General features: G+C 39.3%; 1 protein-coding gene across 50 annotated transcripts in view; it reads left to right on the top strand.

The window, feature by feature from the left end:
• Positions 1-21,449, top strand: part of Muc16 (mucin 16, cell surface associated) — a 187,966-nt gene that overhangs the window by 44,581 nt on the left and 121,936 nt on the right. For all 50 annotated transcript variants that reach the window (XM_050132491.1, XM_050132490.1, XM_050132488.1 and 47 more), the window contains 3 exons: positions 18,323-18,453; positions 18,548-18,615; positions 19,857-20,029. In XM_050132491.1, the coding sequence (XP_049988448.1) occupies positions 18,323-18,453; positions 18,548-18,615; positions 19,857-20,029 (372 nt within the window). The remainder of the gene's footprint in view (positions 1-18,322; positions 18,454-18,547; positions 18,616-19,856; positions 20,030-21,449) is intronic.

The following is a 21,449-nucleotide window of genomic DNA, read 5'->3' as shown; positions in this document are numbered from 1 at the left end:
GTTGTCACATACTTGGGATTATATTTAGGAATATAATAAATTATACATTATAATATAGTATATATAAGGGGCTTCTAATGCCTGGTATTGAGAATTTTGTTAGGTCATCTTTTTTTTGGAGAGAGAATATATAATATAACATATTATACAATATATTCCTAAATATAATCTACTGAGTCTGTGTAGTGTACACATATTTTCAGGGCTGATCTTTTGTTTTTCACAACCAGTTAGTGTGCTCTTCTTTTTTCTCTTCTGAGTATTCCTTAGTTACCTATTGTTCTTTGTGTAGGACTGAGGATTTGTGGTCTTTCTCCATCCACTTTGGCATGTTTATTGTCCTAACTCACTTCATGTTTATGCAGCAATGTTGGTAAGAATTTTTTTGAGTGTAGCTTCTGATATTACTAATAGACACAACCTCACAGCCAACTCCATGGTCCTCTGGCTTACAATCCTTCTGCACCCTCAGTGTTTCTAAGCCTTAGGTTCTGGAGTGTTTTGTAGATGTATTCATTGTAATGTAGCTCCATAACTGCATTTTAGCTTCTTATTGTTCTTTGATATGTTCTCTGTCTATTGAAAAAAGAAGTTTCCTTGAAGAGGGGTGAGTGTTATACTTATCTGTGGGTATAAGGACAAATACTTATATTGTTGATATTATGCTCATTTAGTAGAATGGATATTTCCCTGGAGTAGTAGGTTTCAGTGCTAGGTTTCCATTACCAAGCATGATTTACTTCTTTTTGTTCAAGTCTTAAGTCTTAATAGAAAGCTGTTGGTTACCACCACGGTATGCATGCCACTACTTCCCCCATAAGGCTGTAATGCAATGTTGGTAGTTGCTGTCATGGGCATTATAACTGAGTAGGATTCTCTCTTGCTTTCCTCCTTTTGTTACTTTCACAGTACCTTCTGATACCACGAAACCTAGTCTCCAGTGAGGAGGCTTTCAAGTCTGTTCCAGGTCAGGATATTCTGGGCTATGTGCCTGAAGTTCATGATGTCTTCTCCTCCACCTCTTGGAGGGAGGGGTAACCAAAGGAAATGACAGTAGTTTTCAATAGAAAATTCTGCCCAACAACTCAAAAGGGGGCTTCTAGTGCCTGGTATTGGTGATTTTGTTAGGTGGTCTTTTGTTCTTGAAGGTAGCATTATCAGCCCAGAAGAGAAAATTTCATTTCAACTCTGTTTGTATATTGATATAGTATTTCCTGTGTACTATAGGTAAATTTTTAGGTATATAGTTAATAGCATGGTTCTTTATGACATTTTTAGACACACTTTTACAGTATTCCATCATTCTTCTTGAGTTTTCTTCCTCTCTGCTCTATAATTAGAGTACCTGTTTTCCATTTCTCTGATCTATTCACTTGTACCCTGCTATTCCATTCTCTATTGCTCCCTCACCCCTTTATCCCAATGATGGTTCCTTTTAATCCTCCGCTTCTCCAGAATATTTACCCACATCTGAGAATTCAGAGCTAGGAGCCTCTGATGAGTGGAAACATTCAATCTTTCACTTTCTGGGTCTGATTTACCTTACTCAAAATGATCTTGTTCTAGTTTCTAGTTCATTCCATTTACTTGAAACTTTCATGATTTAATTTTTTCATAGTTTAGATATGCCACATTTTTATTATTCCTTTGTTTCTTGTAGGACATTTAGTTTGTTTCCATGTCCTAGATACTGTGTAAAGAGCAGCAATGAACATGGCTGAGCAAGTATCTCTGGAGTAGGATGTCATATCCATTGGGCACTGATGTGGGGGGGGTTCTTCTGTTTTGTGTTGATTTCATTGGTTAATAAAGAAACTGCCTTGGCCATTTGATAGACCAGCCCTTAGGTAGGTGGATATAGACTTCTCTATATGCTGTGAATATGTTTTTTTTTTTTTTTTTACCATTGGTTAATAACAATGCTTATTTGGCCAATGGTGAGGCAGAAAAGAGAGAGGTGGGAAATCCAAGTAGAGATACAGAGAAAAAGAAGACAGAGTGAGAGAGATGCCACCAGCCATTGGAAAAGCAAGATGTGAAGCAACAAGCCACAAGCTCACAAGCCTTGTGGTAAAATAAAAACTAATATAAATGGGTTAATTTGTGATATAAGAGTTAGTTAGTGATATGCCTAAGCCATCAGCCGAACAGTTTGTAGTTAATATAAGTTTCTGTGGGATTACTTGGAACGCAGCAGCCAAGAAATGAAAGTGCAGCCTCCAGGTACATCTGTGGGGCATCTGGGATATTGAGTATCTGTTTGGTCTCTGGGATTCCTAGTATGGTTTGGCCTCCAGTGAAGCTGAAGCTTTCTGCCTGGCTCAGGATCCCTATATCTGACCTAGTCTCCAATAGAGCTGCTGGGGCTGTGGGCCTAGTATGGAGCCCAGGAGGAGGGGAGGAGTACAGTCTAGAGTTGTTGAGCAGGCTTGAAGTGGAGGTGGGTGGTGTTTTTCCTGGTGTCCATAGATACCACCTAGCCTCCACCAAAGATGAAGTTTTCCTCCAAAGTGTTAGGCCGGGATCTCTCTTATATTTTTTTAATCCAAATGACATGCATATTGGATCAAGTGGGCTATTAAAATAACTTACTGTTAATGGATTGATGCTAATCCTTGTTTTTAAATCTATGAGTACTTTTTGTATTTTTTTTTAAATTGAGACTCCAGAGTTTGATTCATATATGTTTGAGATAGTAATATCTCTTCATTTATTATTCCCTTGGTTAGAAGGGTAAGTCACTCTTTATTGTGTCTGATTGACTTCAATCTGTCTACTTTGTCAGATATTAAGATGGCAATGTCTGCTTGTGTCTTGGTCCTCTTTGATTGATGAATGTTTTTATATACTTTTGCTCTAAGGTGGTACTTCTCTTTGAAACTGAGGTGTGTTTCTTGTAGAGAAAAGATAGATGGATTTTGTTTCCTTATCCAACCAACTTCCCTCTGTCTTTTGATTGAAAAAATAAGTCACTAATATTAAAGTTTCTTGAAGAACCAGCTCTTTGTTTCATTCATTCTTTGTATTTTTTGTTTCTATTTTATTGATTTCAGCCTTCAATTTGATATTTTCCAGTCGCCTACTCCTCCTGGATTAATCTGCTTCTTTTCTTTTTTCTTTCTTTTTTTTTTTTGTTCTAGAGTTTTCAGGTGTGCTGTTACGTTGCTAATGTGAGATTTCTCCACTTTCTTTATGTAGGCACTTAGTGCTATGAACTTTCCTCTTTGCAATGCTTTCATAGTATTCCATAGTTTTGGCTATGTAGTACATTCATTTTATTGAATTTTAGGAAGTCTTTAATTTCTTTCTATGTTTCTTCCTTCAGTTGAGCACTGTTCAGTTTCCACGAGTTTGTATACTTTCTGCAATTAGTGTTGTTGAATTCTAACTTTAAGTAATGGTAATCCAATAAGATACAGGGGGTTATTCCAACTTTTTTGCATCTGTTGGAATTTGCTTTGTTACTGAGGTATGGTTAATTTTAGAGAAGTTTCCATGAGTTATGGAGAAGAAAGGTATATTCCTTTGTGTTTGGGTAAAATGTTCTATAGATATCTGTTAAGTCCATCTGTTAGTTTTCTTAAATTTCTCCCTAGTAGACTGTGGTGAGTCCACAAGTATTATACAGCAAATGTACAGCTGGCACATCTATTGGACTATCCACAGGAAGTGTATGTACACTACACTTGGAGTAGCCTGATTTTTGCAGAGCTAAGGGACATCTGTCCTTCAGATAAGTCACTGTCAATTCTGTAAAAATCTTGTGAAATCAAGGATTTCTTCCCTCTATACTATCTGAGCAGGGTATAAGCCTGACTTTTCCTATAAGGCAAGGGGCTACCTCCCCACACAACATGAAGCCATGGTTTGAAATAGATTCACTCAGTCAAACCTTTGTTCTTGTAGATAAAATCTACATAAAAATAGTTCAGCTCAAACTTTTTTATTGACAGCAGTCACTGATAAGAAAGGAGCCTCATACAGGAGGTAATATGTCTGCTCTAACAGCAGGCTCAGGAAAGAGTAATCTACTGGTCTTCTGCTCTGACTTGATGGGCTACTGGGCTACTAATATTCTGTATTTACCCTTCACCTTGGCTTCAACTAGCATACAATTGTAGCACAGGAAATTAACTGTTTATATAAGAAAAAGATTGAGTCACTAAAACTAGTTTCAGAGAGAAAAATTGTCACCTGCGTACCCTGCTGTAGCCAAAAGCAACATTTGCAGAAGATATTCCTTTTAACTCAACCAGCTGGATGCTAATACAAATCAAGCCTGCAGCTTAGTATAGCTACCAGTGCTGTGCTCCCAGCTGTAGGAGAACTTCACAGCCACGCCCCCTCTGAGATGAAAAAACCAGATCCACCAGTTTCTTGTGAATCTGTGAAAATGCATGGTTAATAATATTGTTACTGCCTATGTGATTGTTAACTTCTCTATGTGCCTATATAAACTAAAAGCTTTGTGGAGATCACCCCTTTTACCCTTATCCCTCATCCCTTACCCTTATGATGTGCCCTTATGTGCTTTATGCTCTTATGCCTTTTGCCCTTTTGCTTCTTCTTCTTCCTCTCCTTTCATCTTCCCCCAAGGAAAAAGGGGAAACCATACCTGAGTCAGTCAGTTCATTCTACCCCTCAGCTCCCATTCCCACCCAATCCAGTTCTCACTTGTAGAAGTCCTGTTCTGAGCCCTGAGGGAGTACTGAGGCTGGTACTTAGAAGCTCCCAATAGCCTGTGCTCTCTCTTTTTGTCCCTCTTCTAAGAGGTGGCTGCTGCCCCTCTCTCTCCCCTGCCTTTCTTCTCCCCCTCTCTTCCTCTCCCACTTCTCCTCTTCCCGTTCTCTTCCATAACCCACTTAAACTCTATACCCAAACTCTCTGCATGACATAGTTGTGTCTCTGCATATCTGTCTGTCTCTCACCAGCTGCTGTCTCCTGCCTGCTTTGGCCCCACTGAAAAGTTGGATAACAGGCTGCAACCCTGTCCAGGCCTCAGGACAACCACCCTTCATGGGGCTGGCCTTCCCCCACATCACCACATCTTTAAAAAAGAATAACAATAGTGTTTTGTGTGGTTTCCTTCTTTGGGGTTTGTTGATGTGAGGTTATCTGTTGCCTGTGTTTTCATGAGTGCAGCTAATTTCTTGGGTTTGAATTTTCTCTCTAGTACTTTTTGTAATACTGGGTTTGTGGATAGGTAATGTTTATTCATGGAATATCTTGTTTTCTCCATCTATGGTGATTAAAAGCTTTGTTGGATACAGTAGTCTGGGCTTGCTTCCATGGTCTCTTAGTGTCTGCAGCACATCTGTCCAAGATCTGGTTTTCAGAGTTTCCATTGAGAAGATTAAAAGATTGGCAGCTTTTAATAGACTTTCTTTATACTATATGTCTAGTATTTTGATTATTATATGACTAGGGGAATTTTTTTGGTTCAGTCTATTTGGTATTCTGTAAACTTCTTATACCTTCATTGGCATATCCTTCTTTAGGTTGGGAAAGTTTTCCTTCATGATTTTGTTGAATATATTTTCTGCAGCTTTCATCTGGACTTCTTCTATCCCATTATTCTTAGGTTTGGTCTTTTCGTGATGTCCCAAATTTTCTTGATGTTTTTGTTAAAAAAAAATGTTGGATTTAATATTTTCTTTGAAATAGATTCATCAATTTATTTCCTCTATAGTATCTTCAACACCTGAGATTTTCTCTTCTATCTATCGTATTTTGTCAGTTATGTTTGTATTTATAGTTCCTGTCTATTTACCCAGATTTTTCATTTTCAGAATTCCCTCAGTTTATGTTTTCTTTATTGCCTCTATTTCAATTTTAAAGTGTTTGAACTATTTGCTTCACCTACTTGATTATTTTTCATTTTCTTGGTTTTCTTTAAGAGATGTATTGATTCTTTCATTTTTTGTCTTTTCTTCCATTTTTAAGAGAATTTTTCATTCCTTTTTAAGTGTCTTTATCATCTTCATAAAGGTATATTTAAGGTTGTTTTATTCTGGTTCTTCTGGGTTAAGATGTTCAGATCTTCATGTTGTAGGACCACTAGCTTCTGATGTTACCATATTTTTCTTTAGGTTGTTGAATGTATTCTTGCATTGGCACCTACCCATCTCTTCCTCCAATTGATGCAGGCAGTAACTTTCCCTCTTGGTTTAATCCTTGTAGTCAGTGTCTGTGTCTCAAGGAGTCACTTTTAGTCTGCTCTGTAAAGTCACTGTCTGTATCTCAGGGAGCTGTTGAGGTTGCAGGGACTGGGTCAGTTTAGGAGCAGAATGGGATTTGTAGATTACAGGGTCCAATGGAGTGGATGCTGTAGCAGCCTACCTGCAGGAGGCTTGCCTGATGACCAGTTAGTGCAGCTGAAATGGGTTGCCTGTTAATTCCAAGATGTCGTTATTTTTTTTTTTCTGGTATAGTACTCTATTGTGTAAATGTACCACATTTCCCTTATCCATTCTTCAGTCAAGGGGCATTTAGGTTCTTTCCAGGTTCTGGCTGTGACAAACAAAGCTGCTATAAACATAGTTGAGCACATGTCCTTGTGTCACAATTGAGAATCCTTTGAATATATACCCTAAGGTGGTATTACTGGGTCTTGAGGAAGGTTGTTTTCTAATTTGCTGAGAAATCACCACACTGATATCCAAAGGGCTGTGCCAACTTACACTCCTTCCAGCAGTTGAGGAATGTTCCCTTTACCCCACATCCTCTCCAGCATAAGTTGTCATTAGTGTTTTTGATCTTGTCCATTCTTACAGGTGTAAGATGGAATCTCAAAGTGTTTTTTTTGCATTTTTTGATGACTAAGGATGTTGAGTATTTCTTTAACTGTCTTTCAGTTTGCATTTTAGATTTTTCTGTTGAGAGTTCTCTGTTTTGGTCTGTACTCTATTTTTTTTAATTTATTTATTAAATATTTCTGTCTCTTCCCCACCTCCGCCTCCCCTTTCCCTCCCCCTCCCCCAATCATGTCCCCCTCCCTCCCTCCCATCCCGTGGGAAGTCCAAGGAAAACCCTCCTCTGTCCAGGTCTCGTAAGGTGAGCATCCAAACAGCCTAGGCTCCCACAAAGCCAATACATGCAATAGGATCAAAAACCCATTGCCATTGTTCTTGATGTCTCAGTAGTCCTCATTGTCCTCTATGTTCAGTGAGACCGGTTTTAACCCAGGCTTATTCAGACCCAGGTCAGCTGGCCTTGGTGAGTTCCCGATAGAGCATCTCCATTGTCTCAGTGTGGGTGCACCCCTCGCAGTCCTGCGTTCCTTGCTCATGTTCGCTCTCCTTCTGCTCCTGCTTTGGACCTTGAGATTTCAGTCCGGTGCTCCAATGTGGGTCTCTGTCTCTGTCTTCTTTCATCGCCTGATGAAGGTTAATGTTCAGGAGGATGCCTATATGTTTTTCTTTGGGTTCTCCTTATTTAGCTTCTCTAAGAACCCTAATTATAGGCTCAATGTCCTTTATTTATGGCTAGAAACCAAATATGAGTGAGTACATCCCATGTTCCTCTTTTTGGGTCTGGCTTACCTCACTCAGGATAGTGTTTTCTATTTCCATCCATTTGCCTGCAAACTTCAAATAGTCCTTGTTTTTTACTGCTGAGTAGTACTCTAATATGTATACATTCCATACTTTCTTCATCCATTCTTCAATTGAAGGGCATCTAGGTTGTTTCCAGGTTCTGGCTATTACAAACAATGCTGCTATGAACATAGTAGAGCATATATTTTTGTTGCATGATAAGGCCTCTCTTGGGTATATTCCCAAGAGTGGTATTGCTGGGTCCATGGGTAGGTTGATCCCAAATTTTCTGAGAAACCGCCACACTGCTTTCCAGAGTGGTTGTACAAGTTTGCATTCCCACCAGCAATGGATAAGTGTACCCCTTTCTCCACAACCTCTCCAGCATAGGCTATCATTGGTGTTTTTGATTTTAGCCATTCTGACAGGTGTAAGATGGTATCTTAAAGTTGTCTTGATTTGCATTTCCCTGATCGCTAAGGAAGTTGAGCATGACCTTAGGTGTCTTTTGGCCATTTGAACTTCTTCTGTTGAGAGATCTCTGTTCAGCTCAGTGCCCCATTTTATAATTGGGTTGATTAGCCTTTTACAGTCTAGTTTCTTAAGTTCTTTATATATTTTGGAGATCAGACCTTTGTCAGTTGCGGGGTTGGTGAAGATCTTCTCCCAGTCAGTGGGTTGCCTTTCTGTCTTAGCGACAGTGTCCTTTGCTTTACAGAAGCTTCTCAGTCTCATGAGGTCCCATTTATTCAATGAGGCCCTTACTGTCTGTGCTGCTGATGTTATACGTAGGAAGCGGTCTCCTGTGCCCACTTGTTGTAGTGTAGTTCCCACTTTCTCTCCTATCAGGTTCAGTGTGTTCAGACTGATATTGAGGTCTTTAATCCACTTGGACTTGAGTTTTGTGCATGGTGACAGACATGGATCTATTTTCATTTTTGTACAGATTGAAATCCAGTTTTGCCAGCACAATTTGTTGAAGATGCTCTCTTTTTTCCATTGTATAGTTTTAGCTCCTTTATCGAAAATCAGTTGCTCATAGGTTTGTGGATTAAAGTCAGGGTCTTCTATACGGTTCCATTGGTCGACTTCTCTGTTTTTATGCCAATACCAAGCTGTTTTTAATACTGTAGCTCTGTAATAGAGTTTGAAGTCAGGGATGGTAATGCCTCCAGACGTTCCTTTATTGTATAAGATTGTTTTGGCTATCCTGGGTTTTTTATTTTTCCATATAAAGTTGATTATTGTCTTCTCCAGATCTGTGAAGAATTTTGATGGGATTTTGATGGGGATTGCATTGAATCTATATATTGCTTTTGGAAGAATTGCCATTTTTACTATGTTGATCCTCCCAATCCAAGAGCAAGGGAGATCCTTCCATTTTCTGGTGTCTTCTTCTATTTCGTTCTTCAAAGTCTTAAAGTTCTTGTCATATAGATCTTTCACTTCCTTGGTCAGGGTTACCCCAAGATATTTTATGCTCTTTGTGGCTATCATGAAAGGTGATGCTTCTCTGATTTCCCTCTCTGTTTCCTTATCCTTACTGTATAGGAAGGCAACTGATTTTTTCGAGTTGATCTTGTATCCTGCCACATTACTGAAGGTGTTTATCAGCTGTAGGAGTTCTTTGGTAGAGTTTTTGGGGTCGCTTATGTATACTATCATATCATCTGCAAATAACGAAAGCTTAACTTCTTCCTTTCCAATACGAATCCCTTTGATCCCCTTATGTTGTCTTATTGCTATTGCTAGAACTTCAAGCACTATATTGAAGAGGTATGGAGAGAGTGGACATCCTTGTCTTGTTCCTGATTTTAGTGGGATGGCTTTGAGTTTTTCTCCGTTTAATTTAATGTTAGCTGTCGGTTTGCTGTAAATAGCTTTTATTATATTTAGGTATGACCCTTGTATCCCTAGTCTCTCCAATACCTTTATCATAAAGGGGTGTTGGATTTTGTCGAATGCTTTTTCAGCATCTAATGAAATGATCATATGGTTTTTTTCTTTCATTTTATTTATATGGTGGATTACATTGATAGATTTGCGTATGTTGAACCAGCCCTGCATCTCTGGGATGAAGCCTACTTGATCATAATGGATAATTTTTCTAATGTGTTCTTGAATTCGGTTTGCCAGTATTTTATTAAGAATTTTTGCGTCGATATTCATGAGTGAGATAGGCCTGTAGTTCTCTTTCTTGGTTGGGTCTTTGTGTGGTTTTGGTATCAGGGTAACTGTAGCTTCATAAAAGGAATTTGGCAATGACTTTTCTGTTTCTATACTGTGAAATACATTAAGGAGAATAGGTATTAGCTCTTCTTGGAAGTTCTGGTAGAATTCTGCATTGAAACCATCTGGTCCTGGGCTTTTTTTAGAGGGCAGATTTTTGATAACTGCTTCAAGTTCTTCGCGACTAACAGGTCTATTTAGATCTTTCACCTGGTCTTGGTTTAGCTTTGGTATATGGTACTTATCTAAAAAGATGTCCATTTCTTTTGTATTTTCCAGTTTTGTGGCATACAGGCTCCTGTAGTAAGATCTAATGATTCTCTGAATTTCCTCTGTGTCTGTGGTTATGTCCCCCTTTTCATTTCTGATCTTATTTATTTGCGTGTTCTCCCTCTGTTGTTTAATTAGTTTGGATAGGGGTTTGTCTATCTTGTTGATTTTCTCCAAGAACCAACTTTTTGTTTCATTGATTCTTTGGACTGTTTTCTGTGTTTCTATTTTGTTGATTTCTGCCCTCAGTTTGATTATTTCCAGTCTTCTACTCCTTCTGGGCACATCTGCTTCTTTTTTTTCTAAAGCTTTCAGGTGTGCTGTTAAGTCCCCAATGTATGCTTTCTCCGTTTTCTTTAAGTGGGCACTTAGTGCTATGAACTTTCCTCTTAGCACTGCTTTCATCGTGTCCCATAGGTTTGAGTATGTTGTCTCTTTATTTTCATTAAATTCAAGGAAGACTTTAATTTCCTTCTTAATTTCTTCCTTCACCCAGGTGTGGTTCAGTAGTTGATTGTTCAGTTTCCATGAGTTTGTCGGCTTTCTGGGGGCAGCATTGTTGTTGCCTTCTAACTTTAATCCGTGGTGATCTGATAAGACACAGGTGGACACTGATATTCTTTTGTATCTGTGGAGGCTTCCTTTGTTTCCGAGTATATGGTCAATTTTTGAGAAGGTTCCATGAGCTGCAGAGAAGAAGGTATATTCTTTCCTATTTGGGTGGAGTGTTCTATAGATGTCTGTTAAGTCCATTTGTTTCATTACCTCCAGTAATTCTCTTAATTCTCTATTAGGTTTCTGTCTGATTGACCTGTCCATTGGAGAGAGAGGTGTGTTGAAGTCTCCTACTATTAGTGTGTGTGGTTTGATGTCTGCCTTGAGTTCTAGTAATATTTCTTTTATATAAGTGGGTGCTTTTATATTAGGGGCATAGATATTCAGAATTGAGATGTCATCCTGATGAATTGTTCCTGTTATGAGTATAAAGTGTCCTTCTCGATCTCTTCTGATTGATTTTAGTTTGAAGTCCGTTTTGTTGGAAATTAGTACGGCCACACCTGCTTTTTTCTTAGGACCATTTGCTTGAAAGACCTTTTCCCAACCTTTTACTCTGAGTAGATGCCTGTCTTTGTGGTTGAGATGTGTTTCTTGCAAACAGCAGAATGTTGGATCCTGTTTTCGTATCCAATCTCTTAGCCTGTGCCTTTTTATAGGTGAATTGAGACCATTAATATTAAGTGATATTAATGACCAATTGTTGTTTACTCCGGTTATTCTTATTGTTTTTTTGGTAGTAGAGTTTGTGTGTGTGTCCCTTCTTTGAGTTGTGCTGGTGAAGGTTCACTAGATGCCTGAGTTATTGTAGTCAGTGTTGGCATTGTTGGATTCCTTGGGTTGCGATTTTCCTTCTATTACTTTCTGTAGAGCTGGATTTGTGGCTACGTATTGTTTAAATTTGTTCTTATCCTGGAATGTCTTGTTTTCTCCATTGATAGTGAACACTAGCTTGGCAGGGTACAGAAGTTTGGGTTTGCATCCATGGTCTCTTAGCTTTTGAAGTACCTCTATCCAGGACCTTCTGGCTTTCATGGTTTCCATAGAGAAGTCAGGTGTAATTCTGATCGGTTTACCTTTATAGGTTACTTGGCCTTTTTCCTTTGCAGCTCTTAATATTCTTTCTTTAACCTGTCTATTTTGTGTTTTGATTATTATATGGCGAGGGGAAGTTTTTCTTTGATCCAGTCTGTTTGGTGTTCTGTATGCTTCTTGAATATTCAAGGGGATAACTTTCTTTATGTTGGGAAAGTTTTCTTCCATAATTTTGTTAAAAATATTTTCTGGGCCTTCGAGCTGTGATTCTTCTCCTTCTTCTATTCCTATAATTCTTAGGTTTGGTCTTTTTATTGTGTCCCATATTTCTTGAATGTTTTGTGATGAGAATTTGTTGGCTTTGCTGTTTTCTTTGATCAGTGCATTTATTTTCTCTATGGTGTCCTCAGCATCTGAGATTCTTTCTTCTATCTCTTGTAGTCTATTGATTATGCTTGTTTCTGTAGACTCTGCTCGTTGGCCTAGATTTTCCATATCCAGCTGTTCTTCCCTTTGTGTTCTCTTCCTTGCTTCCCTTTCAGTTTTCAATTCTTGCACTGTTTCCATTACCTGTTTGATCGTTTTTTCTTGGTTTCCCAGGGTCTCATGTACATATTTACTTAATTCTTCGAACTTTTTGTTATTCTTCTCATCCATTTCTATAAGGGTGTTTATTACATATTTTTTAAGGGATTCTATTGCTTTCATAAAGTCAATTTTTTCCACTTCTTCTGTGTTAGGGTGTTCAAATCTTTCTGTTGTAAGATCTTTGGGATCTGGTGTTTTCATGTTGTTTTTCTGATTATTGGGTGATGTTCTGCCTTGGCGCCTGCCCATCTCCTCCTTTCAATGCTATCTAATTTGTCTTTTAAAATCGGATCAGGTTTCTCTGCTGGCCAGAGGCTTCTCTTACTAATTGCCCTTGCTCTGTTTCCTGGCCCCTGCCGGGGGGCCAAGAACCCTCTCACCCCTAAGAAGGGTTTTCCGGAAAAGGTCCCGGCTCCCTGTTTGCCAGGGCCCTCGCCAACCAAAGGCCTACCTCTTTGATTTAATTGTATTGGGGCGATGTGCTCTCGGTGTTGTGCGCTGGTCCCTGCCGCCTGCGACCTCTGCCACCGCGCCGGTCCCCTCCAGTCTAGGCCGCCGTCGTTGCCTGCCTGCGCCTCCCAGCTCCGTCTCTGTACTCTATTTTTTATTGGATTATTTGTTCTTTTGATGACCAATTTTTTGAGTTCTTTGTATATTTTGGAGATCAGACCTCTCTCTGATGTGAGATTGGTGAAGATCATTTCCCATTCTGTATAGGCTGTTGTTTTGTCTTGTTGACCATGTCTTTTGCTTTACAGAAGCTTTTCAGTTTCATGAGGTCCTATTTATTTAATTATTTCTCTCAGTGTCTGTGCTACTGGAGTTATATTTAGGAAGTGGTCTCCTGTGCCAATGCATTCAAGTGTACTTCCTACTTTCTCTTCTATGAGGTTCAGTGTGGCTGCCTTTATGATGAGGTCTTTGATCTATTTGTACTTGAGTTTTGTGTATGGTGATAGATATGGATCTATTTTCATTCTTCTCCATGTTGATATCCAGTTATGCCAGCACCATTTGTTAAATATGCTTTCTTTTTTCCATTTGCGAATCCTTATATTTTATATTTTGCTTTATTCATTCTATGAGTCAGGACTTTCTTTGAGTTTTCTGGTTGAATCATTGGATTTTTGAGCTCCATCTTCATTTCAGCCTGAGTCTTCTTCAATGATTCTATCTTCTTATTTAATTCTATTTCCAAGAACTCAGCTGTCTTTTTCATGTCTTGGGCATCACATCATCATTGGTTTAAAATTTGAATTTGAATTTAGTATCCTAATTACTGTCCTCTTAATTTCAGAGAGCTGCTTCTTTGCCTTTTTAAAACTCTTTGAATTCTTAGATGAACTTTATACTTTTTCTTTTAATTTCAATATCCTGGGGTTCTTTGAGTAGTTTTGATTTACAAACATTTATACAAGAAGATTTTGAAGGAGGAGAGAATATATTGGTTTGCTCTTTTGTATTGCTTGGGGGTCTTTTGTCATGTAATCTGGGCATTTGTATTTCTCTTGTTAGTTCTAAGTCTGGTATGGTTAGAGAAGGCTGGAACAAAGAGGAGGGTAAGATGTGTTGGGCCTAGAAAGTAGAAATGGCTTCAGTGTGATGAAAGTGAACAGAGTGGACTGGGCTGATGTCCAGAATGTACCTCCTGGTTTAAGATTTGAATGTGAAATTAGATCTGGCTGCCAAGAAAGGTTGCATATGGTGTGGGAGGATCCTGTGGTTTGAGGTGGGTAAGTAGGGTTGTAGCAAATGTTTAGAGATGGATTTTGGTGCAGGCAAGGCTGGGCAGATAAGGTTAGGTAACTCTTTGTAGGTTGAATGCTAGGTCTGGCAGGTTAGGGAGGGTTCATAAATAAGGAAGGTCAGGGAGACTCATGTAGCACCCACCTGTACTTCGTGACAGTAAGGTACTACTCCTGTGTTGTGGCGCCTGCACTACAGGACCATTCGCAAGTCTTGGGCAAGGGCCTGGAGATTTAAACACACAAAGACTCACAGAAAGAGACACGGGTCATCCTTGAAACAAGAATGCCCCCTTTATTGTGTTCAAGGGCAGCTTATATAGGGATAGCCACACCCCAGCCAAACCCACCAGAAATCACTCTCCTGCCATCAGAAACTCCAGAGGGTCTCACGCTCAGAGCAGCTGCAGGCTGTCTGAGAGCAGAGGAAAACAAGTTGTTTACAAGAAACTCAGGATCTGGGGGTTAACTGCTCCCAACAGACTCGGACACTGAAGAAGGATGTGAAGATCTGGCGGATTGGTATCTTGGTCACTGTTCTGTTGCTGTGGAGAGACATCATGACCATGGAAATGCTATTAAAACAAAGCATTATTTGGGGCTTGCTTACAATTTCACAGGTTTAGTCCATTATCATTGCAGTGCAGTGCATGGAGAGCAAGTTGACGCAGACAGTTGCTGGAGCAGTAGCTGAAAGCTACATCTTGATCTGCAAATAGACTTTGGGCTTGGCATGAGCTTTTTAAATCTCAAAATTCACTTCCTCCAGTAACACACTTCCTTCCAAATGCTATGCTGCCTAAATCCTTTTCAAATAGTATAATACCCTATGACCGAGAATTCAAATATATTTGACTGAGGGGGATATTCTTATTGAGACCACCACATTCTATCCCTGGCCCCCATTTACCTATAGGCATCCTATAATGAAAAAAAAATTCAGTCTAACTTCAAAAGATTAGACAATTTCAAAAGTTCCCAGTCTATCAAATCTCAAATTATTTTAAGGTCTCTTCTGATAGTTATGGCAATCTCTGAACTGTATCCCCTTGTTAAATAACAATAAAAAAGCAGATCTCTTACTTCCAACATACAGTAACTCAATATGTGTATTATCATTGCAAAAGGCAGAAAAGGGAACATGGTGAGGAAATACCAGGCTGACTGAAAATCAAAATCAGGTGGGCAAACTCCATCTCTGCATCTCCATGTCTGATGTGAAAGCACTCTTCAGATTCTCAAGTCTTTTCAGATTTCTTTGGCATAGTATCTCACAATTGGTGTTTTACACATCTTAGGGTCTCCAACATAACCCAGGCTTTACCTTTATAGCTCCGCACTATAGCCTTGCTGAGCTTCCATGCAGGGACACTCCTGACACATGCCTGGCCTCAGTGACTTTCCTTTACCACAGAGGGAGATTCCACACCCCCTTTCTTATATTCTTGACTCTAAAACCAGGACCATGTGCCTTAAGATGCCAAGTTCTGATACTTTGTGGTCCTAGAACATGGCTCCCTCAGCCAGTTGCCTTTGTATCTGCTTTCTGTTGTTGATGGTTTTCTTTACTTCTTAAACTTTCCTTTAATTCCTCTTCACAAGCTGGAAGCTTACCTGTGCAAACTCCAAACTCTGTAACTCCATATTTGATCTCAAAGCACTCTTCAGATGTTCAAGTCCTCTCAGACGTGCTGACTGCATCACACTGCCCTCTCTTGGACTTGTTCCACACCCAGTTGTCAGCTTCCATTGGAATGGTATCACCCTGAGGTCAACACTCCCTTTACTCCACTTAGCATCAGGCATTTCTTTATATACTTTGTCTCCTTGAACACAAGACTTAGTTCTATTATATTTCTAGGTGCTCCCTTTCTCATCAAACTGAATAGATTTTGTATTTTCCCTTGTTCATCTTGGTCCTTTTCATTGTAGGTCTGCATAAGAGTGATCACATAGTAGTCAAAACTAAGCTACCTTGAAATCTGTTCTGCCAAGGCGATTAATCCAAACTCTTTGATTTAACCTTAGGCAGACTTTATGGACAAGGGCAAAAAGCAGCCACATTCTTGACCAAAATAGCATAAGAACAGTCTCTAGGTTACTTACTAATATGCTTCTCTGGAACCTCTTGAGTAGGACACCCACATTCCACAAAGTCCTCTGTGTCCTATGACAAACAGCACGGTCATGCTTATTTTAGTAATACCCCACTCCCTGGTACCAATTTTTATCTTGGTCCTTTTCTTTTTTAAGTAGTTCCTTAATCCTTTTCAAATAGTTCCATTTCTTGGTGACTAAGTGTTCAAATATATGATTCTTCGGAGGCTATTCTTATTCAAACAATAAGAGGGAAGAGATTGGATATGGTGCAAAAAGGGACCTGTTGTGGCAATTAGGGTTGGTTATGGTAGAATCCTGGAGGTAGTTTTAATGCAGACAGGGTTGACCAGACTAGGCTGCATGGACCTGAAATACTTCCTGCAGAATATGGAAAAATGAGAATGGAGGATGTCAGGGACACCCACTGGACTAGACCATGGAGAAGACAGTGAGAAATCTTGAGCTGTGAGTTGTTGTATCAACTGGATGTCACATCTACGAGCCTCAGCTTTCTCCATTCAGTACCTCGCATCCATTTGTCTGGCCATCCAAGCCTTATATGCATTTCTAAGCTTCAGGACCACTACATGTGTTGCTCTTGGAATTCTGGGTTGATTTTTTTTGTTTGTTTTTGTATTTTTCTTTTTCTAAGAAGTCTGTGACTTTTCATAGACCATAAATTTATCCCATGCATAAATCTTATATGCAGTCTATCTATAGTCTGTCTTATTCTACTAGCCCAGGTCTTCTTTTTTGTTGCATGACTCTGTAAGTTTTTATTATTTCCTTAAGGAAATTTCCTAATCATAGGACTAACTCTTTCTCTTTTGTGTTTCTTTCCATCTCTCCATTTTCTTTCTCTTTTGTTCTTACTTTTTTGACTGATGAGTTTGTCATGAGTATGAGTAAGGGCTTATTTACAAGATCATAAACAATCTACAATGTTTTTTTGTTGTCTATTTGGTTAGTTGGGTTTTTGGGGGGAGGGATTTTTATGAGACAGGGTTTCTCTGTGTAGTCCTAACTGTCCTGGAAATAGCACTTATAGACCAAGCTTGTTGTGCAGATGGAACTAGCACTTATAGACCAAGCTTGTTGTGCAGATGGAACTAGCACTTATAGACCAAGCTTGTTGTGCAGATGGCTGTTGTCTGGGACGGTGATCTGTACAACCAGGAAGGGAGTCTAGTCTCCGGTGGAGCAGGAAGTGAAGAGAGCGAGCAGAGGAAATAGCCGCTATTTTAAAGGGAGAGAGACCACGCCCCAATGGGCTGGTATCACAGCAGCTATTGGTTGGAGGGGTGGAAGGACCTCCCGCAACACAAGCTGGCTTTGTACTCACAGAAATCCACCTACCTCTGCCTCCTGAGTGCTGGGATTAAAGGAATGTGCCATCACTGCCTGGAAAGTCTACAAGTTTTAAATGTTGAAGAAAATTTCCCTTTCTCCTGAAGAAATATTAACTGCCTATCAGCCCTCATGGGGCCTCATAAAGTACCCATCCAAGTAACCATTCCTCAAGTAGAGGCAGGGCCTTTTGAGAATATACCTGTCCCCTACACACAAGTTTACCATGGGCCATTGACAGACCTCATTTCTTACAAACAATCTCATCTGGTGTGAACACAAGAGCACAAACACCTTGTCATGCCTTAAATATGGCATTCCTCATCACTCAACATTCCACCACTTTTTCTGGCTTTTATATTCTCTCTAAACCTTCCATAATTTTCAAAGAATTTTTGGAGGGCATGATACAATGCTATCCAATTTGGGGCTGAACTTTCAACATTCGCTTATTTTCATTACTTTGACCACTTCTGAGTCTTTACACTTGCCACTGTCCATTCAAACTTTTATGTGGTGTGGCACAGATCTGAAAGTACAAGGTCTTACTCCCTTCTCAAGTCAATGAAATGTCAATGACATGTCATCTTTAGACAAATTCAGGATTCCTCTGAAGATGAAGTCAAATGTCCACTATGAAGTTCCACTCTCACCCTCTAGTTGGGCAGAAGAGATTCTGGGTAGGATATCCTATACTTTATCTCCTGGACACTGTGACTGTGAGACAGTATTAGTCTTCTGCTAACATCCAGCAGCTCAGTACTAAAACAGAAAATTGATTCTCTCTCTCTCTCTCTCTCTCTCTCTCTCTCTCTCTCTCTCTCTCTCCCTCTCTCCCTCTGTGTGTGTGTGTGTATGTGTGTCATACTTACACATAGGCTCATGGTTATAGTCATTCTCCCTCTTTCTCCCCTCCAGCTCCAAGTATTTATCTAGAATTGGTGCCATTCACTTTCAACTTGACAATCACCAACCTGCCTTATACCACAGAAATGGGGTACCCAGACTCCTTACACTTCAACCAAACACAGAAGGCCTTGAACTACCTGGTAATGTGAAACCTGCAAACCATGGCTTACCTTTCCTTCACGCCATCCACTCTCATGGACCTTTCACTCACTCACCCTTTTGTCTTATCCACAGTTCCAGTCATTGTTCAAGAATACCAGCATTGGTTCTAACTACTCTGGATGCATACTGTCGCTGATCAGGTGAGCCTTCTTTGTTTTATATCATAGAGGACTTCTCTGTCACAGTCAAATTCATCTGAATATCACATACCAAAGGCAAGAAACACAAAGAAAAGAAGCACTCCAGAAATTCAGACATGGGAGACACTGTCTTTGATTTAGTGCATGAGAGACAGAACTTCCTGGAAGAAGACACTTCCCATGGAACTTATTTGCATGAAAAAAATTGTGTTGAGAATTGAGGTTCATTGATGAGAAAAGGGGATATTGAATCACTTAGGAACCATGGGATTTTTCATTTTGTGTCACATTCTGTGACAAAGCAGCCATAACTTTCTTCCTGCAAAAGTTCCACTATGTAGTACGGGCACCAGGTGCACAAACATGAAACCATATATAAACCAGGTCAGAGAAATCATTAAACTCTACACACAGACTAAAGGAACCAAGTAATGGAGGTTGAGCTTAACCCTGGGGATCTGGGTGGAGGCTTTCTATAGATGATGCCTGAGCCAAACAGTACATGTACAGTAAGCAGAGGAAACACAGGAAAATAAATTCTTCTGTGGGGTGGTTTATCGCAAGTAATGAGGGATGTAAAAGTTAGGAATGCATGCCTTTTCCTCTTTCTTCTCCTCATTTGATTTGTCTTCTGTTTTTTCATCCTCCACTTCTGTTCTACCTCTTACCCATCCTTTTCTAGCTCCTCCCCTCCATAGAAAAATCTCTGTGGTGTTGAAAAATAAAATGTAGCAGAGAGAATGAAGAATGAATGAATGAAAAATGAAGAAAGAAAAAAGAAGAGGGAAATATGTTAGAAAGTAGAGGAAAGACGGTGTGAATAAAATGATAAAAAAGAATAGGGAAGATAGAAAAAAGAAAGAAAAGAAGCTGAAGGAAGAGAGGGAAACAAAAGGAAGGAAAGGGGAAGAGAGAAGTGTAGGAGTTGAAAAGGTAGATTTTCTAAGATGTCTTAGAGTAACTTTGACCATAACAATAAGAAGTGTTGGTACTTATAATATATGTGAACCAAATAACTAGAGGGAAAAAATGAGAGCAAGAGAAAAAATAAGTTGAACAAACTTTTCTAGTGCTAACCCACTGTGTAAAATAGTAGACCTAGAGAAAGAGGACTTAAAAAGGAATGTGACTGAGAAAGTAGACACAGTCTATAAAAAGATAAGCATAAAGCCAGCTTGAAGGAGATATGTACAATTTCTCACATATCTAGATGACTTATTCCCATATCCTCATCATGCTAGGTCAGAACAGAATGGAGCAGCCACTGGAGTAGATAGTATTTGCACCTACCATCATGACCCCATGAGTCTTCCTCTGGACAGAAAGCAGTTGTATCAAGAAGTGACCCAGCTGACCAATGGTATCACCAGACTGGGTCCCTACATCCTGGACAGAGACAGTCTCTATGTCAATGGTGAGTATCTTTGTCATAATGGGGTCTCCTTTAGTATCAGTTTTCATTGCTATAACAAAGTAACAGACTCAAATGTAAAGGAGAAAAGGTTTTTATGTCCCATAGTTTCAAAACTTTCAGTCCAGGTTAATTAGTTCCTGTATTATTTATTAACTTCCCTCATCATGGCTCACTAGATGATACCATCCACATTCAGTGTGTGTTTTCCCATCTCAAAGTGGGAAATATTTCTGAAAATGCCTCCATGGACACACACATATCCATTTCATATGATTCTAAATCCAGTCCAGTTGATAAAGATTAATCATTGTAGCTTGGTTACTTTTAGGACTGTAGCAAGGTGGAAATATGGCGGAAGGCATAAAATGGGAAATCTGCTCTTTTATGAGGTCCAGTAAGCAAACAATTAAATAGATTTGGGGGACACAATGTGTTTTTCCATGGCCTGAAACCAGTGACCTAGTTCCTACAATGAGCCCCCTACCTATGCTAATAATTCATTCAGTTATTAGCTTGTTCATTGATGAAGTTAGCACTTTTAAAATCCAATCACCTTTCTATAGTTTCACCAGTTGGGGATCAAGCCTTCAACACATGAGCTTTCTGGAGGACACTTCGGATCCTAAACACTATTTACCAAGCTCATTATAGGGGTTGATTTTGAACTGTCTATATCTGGAGATATATCCATGTCACTACTAAAAAGGTATTAATATTTTCTGTTAGGTATATTAAGTGGATGCTGGTAAGCACTCCAAGGCACATTACAGTGCACTAATATTGATTAAAATATTAATAGTCTCAAACTTGAGAAAGGATTGCACAAAACTTTCCAGTTTTATCTTTTAATGTATTGTTTAAGAATTTTCTGTAACCTGATACAAGCCTAATATTAAATGGCTCATTTTAGACTGCTCACTCCACGCAAGAAGACTACATTCTTTTCTATTTCATCTCTTAGGATGAAAATTTCTTCCTGTTTCTCCTTCTCATCTTCCTCCTGCTCTTCCTTTCTGTTTCCCTTCTCCTCTTCATTTTTCTATTCTCCCCATCTTTCTCCTCCTCCTGTTTATCAACTTCTTTTTTCTCCTCCTTCCCATTCTTGTCATCTTCTCCTTCTATTTCTCCTCTTTTCTTTTATCCTTTTCGCCTCTTTTTCTCTTCCTCCTACTCTTTTTGATCCTCTTGCTTCTCCATTTTCTTCTTCCAATTTATTTCTTTCTCCATGTTACTCCATGTTATTTCTTCCTTCCCTTGTTACTCCTTTTCCTTGGCATATTCTCCTTCTTTTCTGCTTACCATAAGAACTTAATTCGAGTAGCAGATGATGGGGAGATTTTGGGAGTGATGGATGATGTGATTAAGTGCTTCCTATTTGCCCAAAAGTGTCTTCCTTATCCTTTTGTCATATCAACTTAAT

Source organism: Alexandromys fortis, unplaced genomic scaffold (assembly GCF_014885135.2).
Source record: "Alexandromys fortis isolate MF-2015 unplaced genomic scaffold, M_Fortis_MF-2015_v1.1 scaffold_392, whole genome shotgun sequence".
Classification (NCBI taxonomy): Eukaryota; Metazoa; Chordata; class Mammalia; order Rodentia; family Cricetidae; genus Alexandromys; species Alexandromys fortis.
The sequence above is the reverse complement of the archived record's forward strand: the minus strand, read 5'-3'. Positions and strand labels throughout refer to the sequence as shown.